At 42.8% G+C, this 18,398-nt stretch overlaps 1 protein-coding gene across 2 annotated transcripts in view; it reads right to left on the bottom strand.

The window, feature by feature from the left end:
* Nucleotides 1-18,398, bottom strand: part of CPAMD8 (C3 and PZP like alpha-2-macroglobulin domain containing 8) — a 150,925-nt gene that overhangs the window by 93,743 nt on the left and 38,784 nt on the right. For both annotated transcript variants that reach the window (XM_072601274.1, XM_072601272.1), the window contains exons 12-19: nt 17,567-17,737; nt 16,195-16,323; nt 9,687-9,876; nt 8,470-8,642; nt 8,239-8,388; nt 6,380-6,544; nt 5,037-5,179; nt 3,311-3,373 (exon numbers count right to left, since the gene is read on the bottom strand). In XM_072601274.1, coding sequence (XP_072457375.1) covers nt 3,311-3,373; nt 5,037-5,179; nt 6,380-6,544; nt 8,239-8,388; nt 8,470-8,642; nt 9,687-9,876; nt 16,195-16,323; nt 17,567-17,737 — 1,184 coding nt within the window. The remainder of the gene's footprint in view (nt 1-3,310; nt 3,374-5,036; nt 5,180-6,379; nt 6,545-8,238; nt 8,389-8,469; nt 8,643-9,686; nt 9,877-16,194; nt 16,324-17,566; nt 17,738-18,398) is intronic.

Genomic DNA, 18,398 nt, shown 5'->3' on the forward strand with positions numbered 1-18,398 from the left:
ACTTTTATCCTGGAGTAGAATAAGTAAAGAGCAGATGAACTGCTAAATGCTTTTATATGGCAAGAGAATTTTTGGCTTAGGCCTCTTGCAGTTACCATGATAAGAGAAAGCTGGCCTCAGGCTTCTCACCACAGCAGGAGGACACTGCCCTGGCTCTATTTGGAGCTTGCAGATAGCACTCCTGGAAGCTCCAAGGTCAGAACAGCTGTAGAATCAAGACAAGGGAAAAAGGCACTGCTCCTGCCTGCTTTGACCAGCTGGCAAGTATCTGTATCTTCCCCCTTTTGCTACTTGTCATACCATGACTTGCAAGTGAATTGGATTTAAGTGAGGCAAGACTGTGCCAAGTCACCAGCCTAGCTCTCACCTCCAGAGCCATCTGGGTCCAGTGGCCAGGACAACTAGAGATGACCCAGGATGCAGTAGGACGCCTTGGCTCCTTTAGACTAAGGTCTTTCCAAGGTCTCAGTTTGTCTGAGGCAATGCCTATTCAGAGATTAAGGCTAGGTAAGAAGAAATGAGATGAAACAATGGCCTCTTTTACCTAGTCAAAACAAAACAAAATAAAAAAAACCAACTCAACAATCTAGGAATCAAAACAAAATCTACACTCACTCTGAGCCATCAGAACCCACACAAAGCCAAGATCCCCCACTGCAGCCTGGGCCACCACCAGTTGCCCTGATCCCTATCTTGTCCCTGGGCCCAGATGACTCTGGAGGAGAAAGTGAGGCTGGTGACTTTGTAAAGCCCCCTCTTACTTAAATCCAATTCACTTGCAAGTCATGACATCACCTTTCTGATGTCATGGTCCTCTTTGAGAATGAAGGACAAACAATTACAACTTATTTCCAGATATAGACACCCTCATCTTCTCCTGTTTTCTGTAAAATTCCATTTTTCTATGCTGCTTATGTATTCACACTCTATATAAGGTTGTGAAGCCAATACTCTGGGCTCTGTGAAGTCTGGTGTGTTTTGTTTTCTTTTTACAGATGAGCTTGTGCTCGGAGTGTAAATAAAATCTGTGGATAACTATCTCTGAGTTATTTGTTGATTTGGTGATTGGGAGTAGTACCTAACTGATAGGCCTTTTGATCATTTTTTAATTCCATTTATAATTTGTTTTACTTAAAAAAAACAAATTTGCAATTAGATGGTCCATTTGGCTCTTGGAGTATGTGAGGTGCAGTTTGGAATTGAGAGCTTCTGGGGTGAAGTTCCCAGCAGTTAGCTGACTGGGCTAGAGATACACACATCAGTAGGACAGCATCTACTCTCAAGAAGCTTACCACCTAACAAAGAGAGGGGATAAGAGAGCAAGTAGTTGTTTTATTTACATAAATGCCAACTTGTGCCACTGCAAACACGGGAAATGGCTAGTCCACTAAGGGTTTCAGACGGTCATCATGAACAAATGACTCAAAGAATTATAGAACCTTAGAGATGGAAGGGCTTCAGAGAGCACTGAGTCTAATCCTAATGGAAGAAGGAATCTCTTCTCCAAAAATATCTCCCAAAAGAGACATCCAGTCCCTGCTTGAATAACTCCAGAGATGGGGAACTCACTAACTTTTGAGCTCATTCCACTTCAAATAGTCTCGATGCTGAAATCTGCTTCCCAGTAACTTCCTTCTGTGGCTTTTCTGGGGGACATCCCTCTACCACAGAATATTCTTTCAGATATTTGGAAATAGTGATGTTTTGTCCCCCACCATGGGTCTCTCTTCTTTATCCTCTCCAGATTCCGCTACTGACTCTTAAGATTTTCTCTACCATCCCTCAGGTACCTTTGCCCTCTCTTTTTCAGTTCTCCTTCCATTAGAATGCAATCTCTTTGAGAATAGGAATTTGAAGGCAGTTAGGTCAGGGCAGGAGGCAGAGTTCTGGACCTGTAGTCAGGAAGACCTGAGTTCAAACCCCACCTCAGATACTTTCTAGCTGTGTGACACTGGGCAAGTCACTTAGCTTTTCTAGACCTTAATTTCCTCATCTCTAAAACGGTGGCAGCCCCCTCTTACCAGGGTTATTGTGAGGATCAAAATTTTAAAATATAAATTTGCCTATATACACATACATACACACATATGTCTATATATGTGTGTATATATACCTACATATGTGTATGTATGTGTACATATGTATATATGTGTACACACGTGTATTCTTTGCAAAGTTTAAGGGACTGCATAAAGGTAGACATCCATTATGAGGAGGCAGCCTAGCACAGTGGATACAGTACTGGGCTTGGAATCAGGAAGCCCTGCCTCAGACACTTACTACTGTGTCATCCTGGGAAAGTCACTTAACCTCTGACTGCCTCAGTTTCATCAGCTGTAAAATGGGGATAATAACCACCTTCCTGGCAGGGCTGTCTTGAGGATAAAGAGTACTGAGAGCAGTGCCTGGCACACAGCAAGTGCTACATAAATGCTCCTTCCCTTCCCTCTTTGCTTGTCCCAGGCTTGGCCCATAACACCTGCTTAATAAATGTTTACCGATGACTTGATTGGCTATGTATGCTTTTCTCCAGCATCCCTAGTTCCTTTGACCAAGGAGCAAGAATAAAGTTCTTCCACCGTCAGAATGAAGATGAACTAAACAGTTTTTAAATAGCGGGGAGGCCAGGGAGGTGAAGACATGACTGGTTTTAAAAGGGATAGACAACGGATCCTCTCAATCAGAAGCTGATGTAGAGCAGCCAGAGGATGCAGGCCATAGTTTGTCCACCAGTGCTCTCCATCAGTCACCTTCATTTTCCTTCACCGCAAACACAACTAAAACAAAGTAAGCTGGGGAAAGAGGCTTCAGCCAAAGTGTGGAGCTGCCCAAGGTAGAGAGGCCATAAAGAGCTGGTTCTAGTGAATAGTTTATGGAATTTTAATTATCTTAATCAATGTATTATGAAGACAAAGTAAGGGATGATACAGGAGAAGATGAGGGTGTCTATATCTGGAAATAAGTTGTAATTGTTTGTCCTTCATTCTCAAAGAGGACCATGACATCAGAAAGGTGATGTCATGACTTGCAAGTGAATTGGATTTAAGTAAGAGGGGGCTTTACAAAGTCACCAGCCTGTAGAAATATGAAGTATTAATATAATTATATTTCAGAGAGAGGTTTCAGAGGGCCACATTAGTACTCTTAGGACAAATGTGGATCCCAAGCTGTACTTCATGTTTCTAAAGGTAGGAAAAGTGTTGACAAAAAAATAAACCCATTTAGTTCTGGTTTCCAAGTAAATTATGATGGTTATATTTTCTCGCAAATGCTTTTTTTTATTAAACAAGGAAAGAATAAGACTTAGTACCTGATATTTAGACAATGCCACATCCATGTCTCAGGGAAGAAAGTTCTTTTCCTCTTCTCAGCTCTATCAAGAGAAGGAAAGAAGCACGAAGGAAAGCTTACAAGGAAATGGCTTCCTTCCTAATCCAAATGGCCTTTGGATTAGGCCAGGTTGGCCAGGTACCCATGTGGGGACTAGAGGAAAGTGGCAGGGCTGAAATGAACAAAGGGGCCAATTAACACAAAGCTTGCCCCATAAGGAAGCACCCATCTTTTCACCAAATGCAGTTCTTTCCATATTTTATCAAATGAACATCAAACAGAAGCCCAAAATTGAGTCTGATTATAATGTTTAAAAGAAGCTATGCTGACTTTCTTTAGATTCTATTAAATTTTGTCTAGCATTTATAAAGTACATGCTAAGTACAAGGTCTTGAGCTGGGGGGATTGATATAAAGATATAAAAAAAGATACTGTCTTTCCTCCTAAGAAGCTTCCCAGGGAGACAAGACACAAATACAGACAATCAAAAGGAAGGTAGAGTGTAAAAGAGACTAAGGAGGAATCCTGACAAAATGTTCTGAGGTTCTTTGTAGCTTTAACACTCTGGGTTCTAAGGTCTTCTTCCATTCTGATATTCTGAATAGAAAATCTGAGGAAGAAGAGAATTTTTCAAAAAAACCCTTCCTACATGGTTTTATTTTAAGTTTTTACTGAGCTTTTTGTTTGTTTGGTTTTGCTTTTTGGGGTTTTTAAAAAAAATCTCATTCTTACTGATTCACAGCTTTTCTGGTTCCAGAGCATCTTGGTATATATTTTGGTTTTTTTTACATTCTCTCTACATTAAAGAGATTTAGAATTTACAGATTTTGTATTGTGACAGCTTCTCATTTTCAGAAACTATTTGTCTCAGGACAACAGAATCCTAGAAGCTCAGAGCTCATCACCTCATGCCTGGATCACTGCAGTAGCTGCTGGGGAGTCTGCCTGCCTACTGTCTCTCCCCACTCCAATCACTCCATTCAGCTGCTAAAGTAATTTTCCTAAAGTGCAGGTCCAATATCATCTCTCCCCACTCAATAAATGCCAGTGGTTCCCTATTTCCTCCAGAATCAAATATAAAATGCTCTGTTTGGCATTCCAAACCCTTCCTAATCTGGCCTCCTACTTTTTCAGTCTTCTTCCACCTCACTACCCAGCATATACTCTTTGATCCAGTGACACTGGCTTCCTGTCTGTCCCATGAACGAGACACTCATCTCTTGGCTCCAGGCATTGTCTCTGGCTGTCCCCATGCCTGGAATGCTCTTCCTGCTCTGCTCTGACTACTGACCTCCCTGGCTTCCTTTAAGTCCCAACTAAAGGCCCGCCTTCTAGGGGAAGCCTTCCTAACCCCTCTTAATTTCAGTCTCTTCCCTCTCTTGATTATTTCCTATTTATCCTGTATAGAGCTTGCTCTCTACATATTTGCTTGTCTATTGTCTCCCCCATTAGACTGTAAGCTATTTAAGGGCAGGACCTGTTTTTTGCCTCTTTCTGTGTACCCAGCACTTAGCACAGGACCTGCTACATTATAGGAGTTTAATAAATGTTTGCTGAATGAATGAATGAAAGGTAGTAAAAATGTAAGAAAACACATTGGCTTAGAATTTCATCTGTCTCCAGGTCACCTAAGTTCTTATTGGTTAAGGAGCTGACCTACAGCTCTGGATCAGATTCCACCTGGCACACTGTTGGCTCCAAATTACCTGGGTATGATCTTGGAGTGGGCTGTGCTGCCCAGCGTCCCCGTGTGTGGCTGGAAGGCTGGCACAGCCTCATCTGTGTACATGTCTCCATCCTGTCGGTGGTTCAAGCTGACCGAGTCAGTCATGACTACCAGCCCAGTTTCCTAGATAAAGGGAAATGACCAAAAGAGCTTCATCAGCTTGGTGGCTGGGCTGTCCTCTGCATGGCTGATGAGTATACAAACCCAAACACTTGTGTCTTCCCACTAGCACTTGTTAGTGGGACACAGGAGGTCTGCACAAGATTAAACATTTTCATATTTGTTTTGTTCTAGGATCCAGCTGGTGCCATAGACAAAGGAGAACTGACACATTTGGGGGAATAATTAATTTGTTCATTTAGAAACTTAATAAGTAGATCATGACTTGCCAATTCTGTAGAGCAAAAGAACACATTTTAAACCTAATAAGATTTCATCTTTTCTTAAAAGCTTGAATGCTAGAAAAAACACTGAACCTAGAGTCAGAAGACATGAGTTCGAGTCCCAGCTTCATCACTTATTAGACATGTGACTTTTGGCATGTCACAATCACTTTTAACCTCAGTTTCCTCATCTATAAAATAGGGAGAATAATATTTGTACTCTCTTCCTTACAGGTTTTGTTTGGGATCAGATGAGATAACAGTTGGGAATGTACATGGCTGTATTAATTCATTTTCAGGAATTGGTTCTTCTAAAAAGATCCATAAAACAAAAAATAAGGCCCAGATTTTATTTAGTCCAATCAACATTTGCTGGTGGCAGCTGCCTTGCCAAGGCAAGCCAGGAAGAATCTGAAGATTTCTGAGCAAAGGAATGACATGGCCAGATCCAGGCCTCAGGATACCAATGAATGAAGAAAGGGACACTGGGCATGAGGAGGGAAAACCTGTTAGGAGCCTCCTGCCACAGTTCAAACCACGTGGTGGTGAGGGACTGTATTGGAATGACAGCAGTAATGACAGATGAGAGGGAGCAGATGTGGGCGGTGCTAGGAAAGAACTGAGCCCTTCATCCAAAGCATCGTTCTTACAGCTCTGTGAGAGGGGTAGTACAGGTAGCATTATTCTGTTTTATGGATGAGGATGTGAGGCCCAGGGGGAGAAATGACTTGTCTAAGTGCATTCAACTCTGGCTGGGGCTTCTGACCACAAGTCCAGTGTTTATTCTACTAGCCTACATTCACCGAAAAGTTAGCCAAATTCTCAGCTCCCAACTTTTCCTTTGATACGTATGTCGTGTTGAGGTTAATACCTTAGACCGACATATTCCAGAAAGGCCTTTTGGAGAAGGAGGAGAGTAGCAAAGGACAGTACTGCTTACGGTAAATGCAAATCGTGCATCTTTTGCAATATCCCAGTGCCATGGGAAAACAGAGGAGCGGCGGCGGCGTCTGTGGGAGGACATGCCTGGCCACCAGAAATGCCCGTCTTCCTTGGACGTCCCAAAGGTATCAGAAACATCATATTCCGTTAATTCTTGGAAAACCTGTATGTAAGCAGGAAGAAGGAGAAAGAGAAGAGATAAGGAAGGTAAGAAAGAGAAGAGGAGAGGGTCAAGCAAGGGATGCCACTTTGGACAAGTATTGGAAATTATTCAAAAATCCTTTTGACTGTTTAATTCAATTACAAAACACTTATCTCACATCTCTTCTATGCAAGGTGTGATGCTAGGCCCTGGGGATATAAAGACAGAACCGACATGGGTCCCATACTTGAGAAGATGACACTATTTGGGGAGAACAGCTAAGTAATAACAAGGTAATTTGAGGAGAGAGAGGATTAATGTAGGGGAGACGGTGTCAGAATATACCTTGTGTAGGAGGTGGCACTTAAAAAACTGAGTTTTGGAGGCAGTTAGAGGTTCTGAAAAGCAGAGATGAGGAAGGAGGCCATCCCGGAGCCAAGGCATCTGTTGTAACTAGGTTAGCTAAGTCTCCCAGTGTTTCATCAAGAAGAGGTGGGGCCCCTGGAGCTTTGGCAGGGCCTTCTAAGTTGGAAAGGTTTCCAGAAATAAATTGTGTCAATGACATAACTACCAGCCTAGCAAAGTGCAGAGACTCACTACTGGGGCTTGGGTAGGGATGGTCACCAAAGGATGATTTTTTTCTTACCCATGGCATTTCAAAGACCATTAAGTATGTTACAGAGGGGTTGGCATAAACGTTAGTAGAGTGAGTACCCACAATGACAAAAATCACTGTTCCTTGTAATACTGAGGTAAGTAATTCATGGGATCTGTTCATAGAGGCAGAGCAGGACTGCAATCTGCACCAGTGGAGAGATTGGCCCACGTTGATAGGTGGATACAGATCTTTTCAAGTATTGAAGTTTTAGAAGCATTGTACTAGGTGTTAGGAAGGATAACCTTCGAAAAAGGGTACATTATAGTAGGGGAGTTAAAACACATCTGCGTATGGATAAGATGAGAAAGATAGATAATAAGACAAAGTTAATTAGGAATATGGGCAGCTAGGTGGTGCAGTGGGGAGAGGGCTGGACCTAGAGTCAGGAAGACTCAACCTTGTGAATTCAAATCTGGTCTTAGACACTTACTAGCTCTGTAACCCTGGGTAAGTAACGTGACCCTGTTTGCCTCAGTTTCCTCATATGTAAAATGAACTGGAGAAGGAAAGGTCAAACCACTCCAGTATCTTTGCCAAGAAAACTCTAAATGGGGTCATAGAGAGTTGGACATGACTGAGAAATGACTAACAGTGACAATAAGAAAATTAGGAATATGAAACGCGCTAAGTGAGTGATACAGTCAGTGAATGTTAGAAGAGACAATGGAAGACAGAACTCCCTTTGGGATAGATGGTCAGGCAAGACTCCTTAAAAGAGGTAGATTTTAGTTGGCCATAAATGGCTAGAAATGATTCTGATGAGTAAAGAAAGGAGGGAGAGCATTCCTGGCAGGGAATCTGAGCAAAAACAGGAGGAGAGAGAATACAAAATCTGCTGTGAGGACAGGGAGTGGACCAATTTGAGTGAAATATCAGGTTCTGATAGTGCAGTAACAGAAGACTAGGCCAAAAAGGAAGGTTGGGCCAGACTGAAGTGCTTTCAAAGCCACGATGCTGGCTGACGATGAAGGCAGTGGATGGTGCTGACTGACTGATGGTGATGAGTATTAGTAACTGAATTTCGGCAGCCCTCAGCTTTAGGCCCTTCCCTCCTTACCTGGGCAGGTGTCAGCTGAAATCCGGTCTTGAGGAGATAAATGCTCTTATCGACAGTCCCGATACAGACGCAGCTTCCTTTAGCACCTTTGACCTTCATGTCCACAACATCTCCAGGTCTTGTCTCATTGGAGGAATACATCACTGAAATCTGAGCACAGACACTTCCCACTCACCGCCAGCAGGAAACCCCAGCCCACCACTTCATTCCCTCACTTTTAGCTTGCCCTACCTGGTTTTCAAAGGAGGCTTGGACTACCAGCTGCAGACTGTCTGTGACTCCTTCTCCATTCTCCCTTACGTAGTATGCTAACAGGCGGCTAAGAGGAGCCATGCTAGGCGTGATTCGAAGATGTAGGTATATCATGCACACCTCAACCTCAGCACCTGGGGTCTCTGGAGAAGCTGAGCAAGATACATTATTTTGTTAAAAATTTAAATGATTAAATTCCAAACTTGGCCAGAAAACTTGAAGGTATTAAAAAGATGTGGATGCAAAAAGAAACCTCCTAACCATTAATGCCAACTCTAGTACTAAGGTCTTCTGGATGTTTGATAACAATCTTGAGAAAGTACATTTTCCTCTTTGAATCCCAAATTCCTATTCCCATCTCCAGGAGTAGGTAATTCCCTTCCTCCTGAGATATTCTTGAACTACCTTTGAGCTAAAATGTACCAACAGCATCCAAACTCCCCTTTGCTATTCTCCCTGGATTTCTGGGAGCCCTCTACCTGCTTGGAAGGATCTGGGACTTGAATCATGATGCCTGACTAGGAAAATGCTAGTTCAGATTACTGGTCTCTCTACATCACTTCTTTAGTTGTGGATTCTAGTAAAAGAGGGAAAAAACCACACACACTATAGGTAAGATGTCTGCGTAGCACCAACTCTAATCCAAGTGCTTCACCTGCTCCAGCTAACGCTCATGGCATCACCATTCTGACATCCATTTGTGAACATCCTACCCATCTTTCAAGGCCCAGCTCAAAGGTCACCTCCAGCAAGCCTTCACAGACCCCTAAAAGGGAAGGGATCTCCACCTGGCTTAGGCAATAGCATATAGGAAGGGTAGAAGCAACCTTCATTTACTGGATAATTCACTTGATCATTCTGGCTCTTAGTTTACCCCTCTGTAAAACAGGGATGATAACACATGTCCCACCAACCTCACAGGGTTGTGTAGGGAAGAAAGCTTTTTTGTCAGTTTTCCCTCACAGGAAAGAGACCTTCAAGTCCTACAGAACTGGAAGTTAGTCTTCACGTGACCAAACTCTAATGTGTGCTATATTTGTCTCAATATGTGCCTTTCCTCTTCCTAGAATGTAAGTCCCATAAAGGTAGGGATCATGCTTTATTTATCTGTGTAGCAGTACTGGGAGCCACTGACAATGTCTGACAAGGCTGTGAAGAGAGTGGGGTTTTAATTGCTCCATGGTGACTGTACTTACTTGTTCCTGGGAGGTGGGTTACATTACTGGTCGGGTCTGAGGCAGGTACATCTCTCTTGCTTCTTGGCTGTGTGACATTGGCAGGCTGCAGGCCTGACTGCACAATGTTGCCTCGTGATGCAACTTCATAATATAAAGTAAAATCACAAGGACAGGTGGACTTTACGGGAAAACGGACTTCATCCCCCACCTTAGGGAAGAGACAGCAGCTGAGAGGGAACCTGAGTTATGCTAAATAGAAACAGATGATACGAACACACCAAGAAGTCAATGACCTTGAGCCCTCCCAAGTCCCAGACAAAATGACACAAGGCTGAGATGTCCAGAGGTGGGTAGAGATGCCCTTTGCTCTGTCTTAGAACAGGATCTGTTCGTTTTGCCTCAACAGAGCCCAGTACATGAAGGAACACAATCACAGACGAGGTCCTGGAGCTTTCCAATAGGACCTGGATCTGAGAGTCCCCACATGTCCTATTGTGACAGTGCCACTGCCCCCTTCCCTGAACTGTCCTCTGCTCACTCTAGAAGCCACATCTGAAGAAGGACCTTGATCATCTGAATCATATCTAGAGGACAGAGATCAGAATGAAGAAAATGGGATGTTTAGACTAAAGGCCATAGATGGGCTGGATTCACTGGCTTCAAATACCTGACAAGACACCGTGGGGTGAAGGGAAAGGACTTGTGTTGCGTGGCCTGTGCCAGCAGGACGAGGGGCTTCAGGGAGACAGATTTCATCCCTCAATTTAAGGGAGAACTTCCTAAGGATCGGACTGATGGGCTGCAAAGGGAGACTGCCCTTCTGCCAGAAACACTACAGAAAACATTCCTGCCCCAGGTAGGGGCTGGGCCTGATGCCCCTTGTGGTTACCTTCAGTGCTTACGTCACTCAAGCTGCTCTGTTCAGCTTGGCTGCTGACAGGCATTCCCCCAACCAGCTGTACTGGGCAGCATGACACAAGATCTGTCTTTGGCTGCCTTTATGAAGATTAGCCACCCAGGTCCAGGGCAGGAAGGCAGGGGTCATAGAGTCACAGATACACAGTAGGAAGAGACTTCAGAGGCCCTCTAAGTCAATCCCTCATACTGGAGATGAGGATACTGGGGCCCACGGAAGTCAAGGAACTTGTCTGAGGTCCCACAGGTTGTATGGACTAGCAGAGACACAAAGCCTGGTCCGGTCACTCATTTATTAGCTGTGTTTCCTCGGACAAATCCTGTGATCTAACAACTAGCACTTACATGGCAATTACGCTGTGCCTGGCATGGTAATGAGGGTTTTGCAAATGTTACCTCATTTGCCTCTCACAAAACCCTGGGAGGTAGGCACTGTTATTATCCCCATTTTACAGTTCAGGAAACTGAGGCAAATGGAGTTAAATGACTTGCTCAGAGTCTCACAGCGGGGAAGCATCTGAGGCTGGATTTTCCTGACTCCAGGTCCAGGCTCTACCCACAGTGCTACCAGTGGCCTCATATGATCTCTCTGGTCCCCTTCTCTCAGACAAGCACAACAATTCTGCTTCTCCCGATAATTCTACCATCTGAAAATAAAATGGATCACCTTTGAGGTATTGTACTCACTGTCACCAGTGCTGAGCTTGAACTATCATTTGAAAAATTTTTGTCCCTTCCCTATCACTACCCTAACTCCTGCAAAAAGAATAAGCCCTCCCTTATAACAAATAAAACAAACCACTGGATAGTTCTATGGATTAGAAAAGGTATTGTCCATCCCACCACTTTTACTGACCCCTGGGCTCTTCCCGTTCCCTTGGGATCTCTCTGTGTCAGAGGTTTGGGAACCCTGACAGTCAGAAGTCGTGAATGTGTCAGGAAACACTAAGAATAGTTCTGGCAGGAGGGGAAAGCCAGTGCGCTTCTCAGAGTTGTGACAACAGCGGCTGCTTTCTAACTGCCCTACAGTTCAACTCTCCCACCTTCCTCATTGTACTAATACAAAGGAGATGATGTGTTCGGTCACAAATGTTTATTAAGAACCTACATGTAAGTGGCTATGTTAGGTGTCATTTGTTTAAGTGTTATGTAAATGTCAGCTATTGATTACATTACCAAGATATCTGACTTGGATGATTTCAGAAAAGCCTGGGAAGATTTACACGAATTGATGCAAAGTGGAGTAAGCAGAACCTGAACAGAGTATACAGTAACAGTAACACCGTATGATCATCAACTGTGAATGATGTATCTAATCTCAGCAGTATAATGATCCAAGACAACCCCAAAAGATTCATGATGAAAAATGCTATCTCCCTCAAGAGGAAGAAATGATAAGAGTCTGAATACTGACTGAAACATACTATTTTTTCCTTCCTCCCTTTTTCTCCCACAAAATGACTAATATGGGAACATATTTTATATGATTTTTGCACACATATAACCTATATCAGATTGTTTACCAGGGAGGGGGAAAGGAGAGGAAAGGAGGGAAAGAATTTGCAACTCAAATTTTTTAAAATAAAGGTTAATAATTGCTTTTACATGTAATTGGGGGAAAATGAATTATTATTAAAAAATAAAAAAAAATCTGACGTGGTAAGATCTTCTACTTTGAGTCTTAGAAATGAAAATTATAAAAGTAAATAATGATAAAGTGTAGAATGATAGAGGTTTTTTAATTTACAGGTTTAGTGGTGCCTCCGTTTTTATACCTTTTACATCGCAATTATTTCCAGTTTATTCCTTCACCCTCCTTACCTAGTCCCAAGTGAGCCCCCTGTTGTAACAAAGAAAAACATGTAAGAAAAGAAAAACATCCTGATCTAGTAACCATGTCTAACACAATGGGCAATATTCTACACACACAGTCTCCCCCTTTCCCCTTTTTGAAGGAACAGAATGTGGTCTATTTTCTCATCTTGTCTCTAGGGTCATGACTGCATACTACAGTTTGGCTAAAATGAAATTAAAGGGTTTTAAGCTTTGGGAAGAACCTTCAGAAGTCATCTGATCCAGCCCTCATCAGAAGATTGTCCAAAACAAAATGGGTGCTTATTATTTAGAGAATGGCTAAGTTAAGTGTGGTTCATGAACATGGTGGAACATTATTGTGTTGAACTAAATGACAACTATGACTGGTTCAGAGTAGCCCTTGAATGCTCATATCAAATGAAACAGAAGGAAGAGAACAGAACCAGGGGGACAATTAGCATGAAGATCAAAGGACTGAGAAAGCAAATCTGAATGACTTCAGAGCCCCAATCAAAGTAGTTCTTTTATCACACTTTTTCAGAAGACGGATGATGATGCCTGCCATTTCTCCCATTTCTTGGCAGAGAAGTGGGGGCCTGTAGGTACATAATGAGGCTCACCCTTTCAGATATGGTCAATGCTTTGGTTTGTTTTATTTGTTATAAGGGAGGGCTTCTTTTTTTTGCAGGAGTTGGGGTAGTGATAGGGACAAAAATTTTACAAATGGTAGTTCAAGCTCAGCCCTAATGACAGTGAGTACAATACCTCCAAGGCCATCCATTTTATTTTCAGATATCTCTCACTGTTAGAAGTCTGTCTTCCTATTAAGACAAGTCTGTGATCCTGTAACTCTAGAGCCACATGAAAGAAAACTCCTCCCTGTTTCACACAACAGTCCAAGAAAAGCAAGGGAAGGAAATAGAAGAAAGGATTCTAAGACAAGAACTTGCTAGCTCTTAAGACTTGTAGTCTAGGAGAGAAGATACTTGGGTTCTAGCTCTATCTCTTCCATTAATTGGCTATGCAGCCCTGGACAGATCACAAGTCCTGTGGACTTCCATTTTCTCACCTGTAAAATGAGGGGGGTTGGAAAAGATGACCTCTGAGGGCCCTTCCAGCTTTGATATTAACTCAAATTAGGGACACATAATCCTAAATCCCAAGAAAGCCATGTGATAAATGTGTTACATCCCTAAGTTCATAGGATGACAACCTCAAAACTGGCCTAAGCACTCATGTACACCTTAAGAATTTCAGATTGGAAAAGAGAACATTTTTACTTAGCTGAAAACACAATTAAAAAGTCATCGTGTGAATAATTCATAGGACAGTTCCTGCTAACACACTGATAAAGTTTCTGGCTGAAATGATGCAACTGTTTATGCAAAAAGTCTCTGGCTAATTGGAACACACAGTAACGGGAGCTGAAGAGCCTCTGTTCCCACAATAGCAGAAAGGCCTTTTCCAGCTTTCCCACAGTGGAACTGGTTTAAATCAGAGCGTAATAAGAACAATGTGTCCAGATTAGCTGTGCAGAATCCCATTTGTGTTTCCTTCCCAAGGAAGTCCTGTAAAATATGAACTACCCATTCAACTTATGTAAAACACAGCAGCTACGAAACCTCAAGTGGACTGAACTGACCCTCACCTTGAGAAGAGAGGCCTCACGTCTGGGCTTTGGCTTCTGACCATGAAGCATCATTCTTAAGATACTGACAGGTGCCGTTTGTAGAGATTCAAAGTCTATACCAACTGGCTATCACTAACAAGCAGCACCTTGGCCAGAACCCAGGGAGATCCTTGAGTACAGACAGGCTGGCTGGGAGGCCACCAACAAGGAATGCAGCTCTGAGAACAATGGAGCTTTGCCCCCTTGCCTGACTCATGCATAGCAGTACCCAGTGTAAATGTGAAATTGTTACAGAGGCAGCATGGGCTCCCAGGAGTCAGATCTGGGTGGGTGGGCTCTGTGGGGTCATCCAGGTGTGTAACCCCTGGACCTCAGTTTCCTCAATTACAAAATTAGGGGGTTAGACTGGATAATCGCTAACATTTCAACATGCTGCCATAGAAAAATCCTGGATTTAGATGGCTTCAAAATCCTAACCTTGCCTCTTATTACCTGGGGGACCTTGGAAAATCATTTAAGATTCCTCATATATAAAACAACAGAGCTGAACTAGACAATATCTAAAGTCCCATTGGCTCTAAATATATGTTCCTGATCCATCTAGTCCCCAAATTCCTAAAACAGTAGAGAGAATATTGTATTTGGAGATAGAAAAATTGGTTAGGTTCCTCTTAGAGCTCTCACACTTCTTAACTGTGTGGATTAAGCCTCCTGGAGCCTCAGAGTCATTTGTCTGTGAAACAAGAACGATAAGAGCTAACTCCCAGGATTTTGTGAGGATCAGATGAGAGAGCAGATTGGAAAACATTTGTGACTATGAAATACTTGTAAATTAGAGCTGCCCTTTACTGTGTACCCTTCTTCCAGTGATGAAGAAGAATCATCTTCTGTGGATAAGCCAATAACACTTTTCTACAAAGCCAGGTAATTCTACGGCGAGCCCCCAAGAAACAAAGCACAAACTTGGAACTCTGTGCTCTTGCCTTGGCTTTCTTGCAAGGTTGGGAAAGGATTCTCTGCCTTCAGCACTGAGATTCATTGTCTATGGTCAGAGTAAAAGAGGCACAATATCACTGTCCTCCACTATCATCTTCTGCTAGTGTCCACCAGTGGTGATGGGAGGAAGGCTTAGTGAGTGGAGCAACCATTCTGGAAGGTGTTGGAACCAGAAAGGTTCCAAGTGTGAACCCTGCACTGGACTGTTAGTCAAGGATCAGCTTAAGCTACTTGAAGGCCAGCCCCTGGCAGGCTTTGTCGGCCATGGTGACTCTTCAAGGGCTGGATTAGCCTGTGCACTGGAGAGAAGAGCCAATCTAATCCAATTACAAAGCATTTTAAGCTGCATGGAGTCACAGAATCTGAGAACTGTAAGGGACCACAGAAGTCATCTAGTCCATCCCGTACTTAACAAGAGGTACATACATCCATGCAATCTCCTGAAGATGTGGTGTTTGGTAATACACTGCTTTGTGGGGCAGCCCATTCTCCTTTTGGGTAGGCAGCTCTACTAGTCAGGAAGTTTTTCTTTACATTGATGTAAAATTTGCCTTTGCACTGCTAGTTTTGTCTGCCAAGCAGAACAAGGCTGATCCCTCCTCCACAGGGGACCCCGGCAGAGAGCTGAAGGCAGTAAATGGTCTCCACTAAGTCTCTTCCCGAGGCTAAACATTCTCCATTCCTTTAAACCAGTGATCAGCAAATTACAGAATATGAGAACCATTCTTGGTCCATGGGTGGCCCCACAGGCCACAGTTTGCTGACCCCTGTATCACGTGGCTTCTGGTTTTCTCCTGATCTGGTCGCCCTTCCCCCACTTCCCCATAAACTCCTCCTTGTCAAGGTCCTTCCTAGAATGTGGCACCCAGAACTGACCACGGAGAGACTCTCACCTCCTTCATGCTAGGCCCTGTGGTTCTCTAAAACCACTTCAACTTTCTTGGCTGCAGCATTCCACTGCTGACATGTATTGAGTTTGCAGTCCACTAAAGGCCTCAAGCTATAAGCTTGTCCTTTTCAAGTAACCTTAATACAGTGAGGCTCCCTCCATTCTATCCTTGTACAGCTGACTTTTTAAATGCAAGAACTGGACATTATATTTATTCCTGATAAATTTTATCCTATTAGACTTGAGCCATCCATCACTCTAGAACGCAAAGCAATTCTTACCTGAAAAGATGAGTCAGGAGCCTGGAGCTGTAGGTAGCATTTACTTGGGGAGTACCAGCTGCTAATAGATAAATAGTTGGGTAGGTATTGGTTCCCAGCAGGTTTTCCATCAATTGCTAACACTTTTGTCTGAAGGAAAAGTACATTTGAATGTTATGCATGCATTTTCCAGTAATTCTTCTGCCTCTGTTCCTATGATCTTGTTGGTATTCCAGCTTCCAACTCAATGGTTCTTCCACATTCTTCCACAAAAACCAAAATAGCTCAGACCCAGAAGTAGCAACAGAGGCAAAAATCTGGGTTTAGGGCTGGTTCTCTCAGTAGAGTCTCCTTTCTCTGACACAGACTCACCTACTCACAGTCAGTCACTTCCCACTTGCCACCAATTATGCTTACTTCCAGACTTGGGGTCTTTTGCTTCTCCCTGAACACTCTCCTTTCTGGCTTCAAGGGATGGCTTCAGAACCATTCATCTAATACGTACATCTGTAGTGCTTCATAACCACCCCATCTCCCAAAATGTTCACACTGCTCTCTGGGAAGCAACACTGGGACTCAGACTCAACATCTTTTTATCCTGGAATACATCCTCCATGCATCCATCAGGGAAGGCACTCGAGGATCTGACTCCAGTGACCTTCCTTCTCTGTTTCCTTGAAACATGGAATCAGTTCTGAGGAGAGACATGTGGACAGGCTTCCTGCCTTAAACTTTCCTTTCCGTATTAAAAACTCACTGTGCATACAACTTGATGGTCATTCCAAATGTATTGGAATAGCCTTGTGAATTCTATCTGTTTCTTTCTGTCTCTCACACACATACTTTACTCAATAATCACTCCATCTCAAATATGCTGAAGGACACAGCTCTCTATGATTGTGACAGAGGAGTTGTTACATTCGATAAACATGATTTTTGAGTCTGGCCTTATAATTTCACTGGTACAGAAGACTCCTGGGGAGGAACTCTAACAGTGGCAAAGTAGAGAGAACCCTTGGACCTGGAGTCAGGGAGATGTGAGTTCAAATTGAGCCTCTGACACTTCCTAGCTGTGTGACCCTGAGCAAGTGGCTTAAACTGTCTACTTCAATTTCCTCATCTGTAAAATGGGGATCATAATAGCACCTCCCTCCCAGGGTTGTTGTGAGGATCAAATGAGACAATATTTGTGAAATACTTCGCACGGTAGGTATTTAACGAATGCCCCTTTCCTTCCTTCCTGTGATACACACACACACGCACACATATGTGTATGTATCATATACACACATATAAATAATAGAGCCAAAGTTGTTCTCTAACATATGTGTCAAGTTCCTCTTTAACACAGGAGTCCCCTTATGTTTATGCCTAAAGGACAAGATTTACTCACCTCTAGCCAAACATACTGAGCAGTGGGGGGAATTGTGGGGATCTCAAAATCCACTACACCTCCTTGAGAAGGTAATTCACTGGTGTAAACATTGTCCTTTGAAGTCAATTCAGCTTTGATGCGGACCAACACCCCGTTGGCTGGGCTACCATCAGGGTAAGAAGCTTCCACCTGGACAGCATTTAAGCAATGGACCATTTAGGAATGTATTTTTTAAAAATAATTTATAACTAAACAGTTGGTGATTCAAGAAAAACCAGTTAACCACACTAGAATATGGAGTCATGAGATAGTGTTTTAAGGGGCAATAGTTTGGGATGTCATTTAGATGTCATCACAGGGACATAAGATTAAAAGGCAGAAGGTACTTACAGATCACCTAGTAAACTAGGTATCTCATTTTACAGATTCACAATTAGGGATAAGGGACAAGTTCTTGACTAAACAAGGGAAACAGATGATCATAGTAAAGAAAAGGTACAATTTTGATGACATGATATTTGAAACATTTTTGCAAAATTAAATTAATACACAGAATTAAAAGGGAAATAGCAAATTGGGGGTTTTGTGTTGTTGGGGTTTTTTTTGTTTTTTTTTTTGCTTTGCAGCAAACTTCCCTGATATCCAAGATACATGTATAAGAACAAGAGCCATTCTCCAAAAGATAAATAATCAAAGGATATGAACAGGAAATTCTCAATCCTTATTTGAAAAAAATTCCCAATCACTATAATAAGATATATACAAATTAATACGTGTGAGGTTCTACCTCACACGCCTCAAACTGGCAGACTGCAAAAGAGAAAAAAAAGTAATTGCTGAATAAGTGATC

Source organism: Notamacropus eugenii, chromosome 4, assembly GCF_028372415.1.
Source record: "Notamacropus eugenii isolate mMacEug1 chromosome 4, mMacEug1.pri_v2, whole genome shotgun sequence".
Taxonomy (NCBI): domain Eukaryota; kingdom Metazoa; phylum Chordata; class Mammalia; order Diprotodontia; family Macropodidae; genus Notamacropus; species Notamacropus eugenii.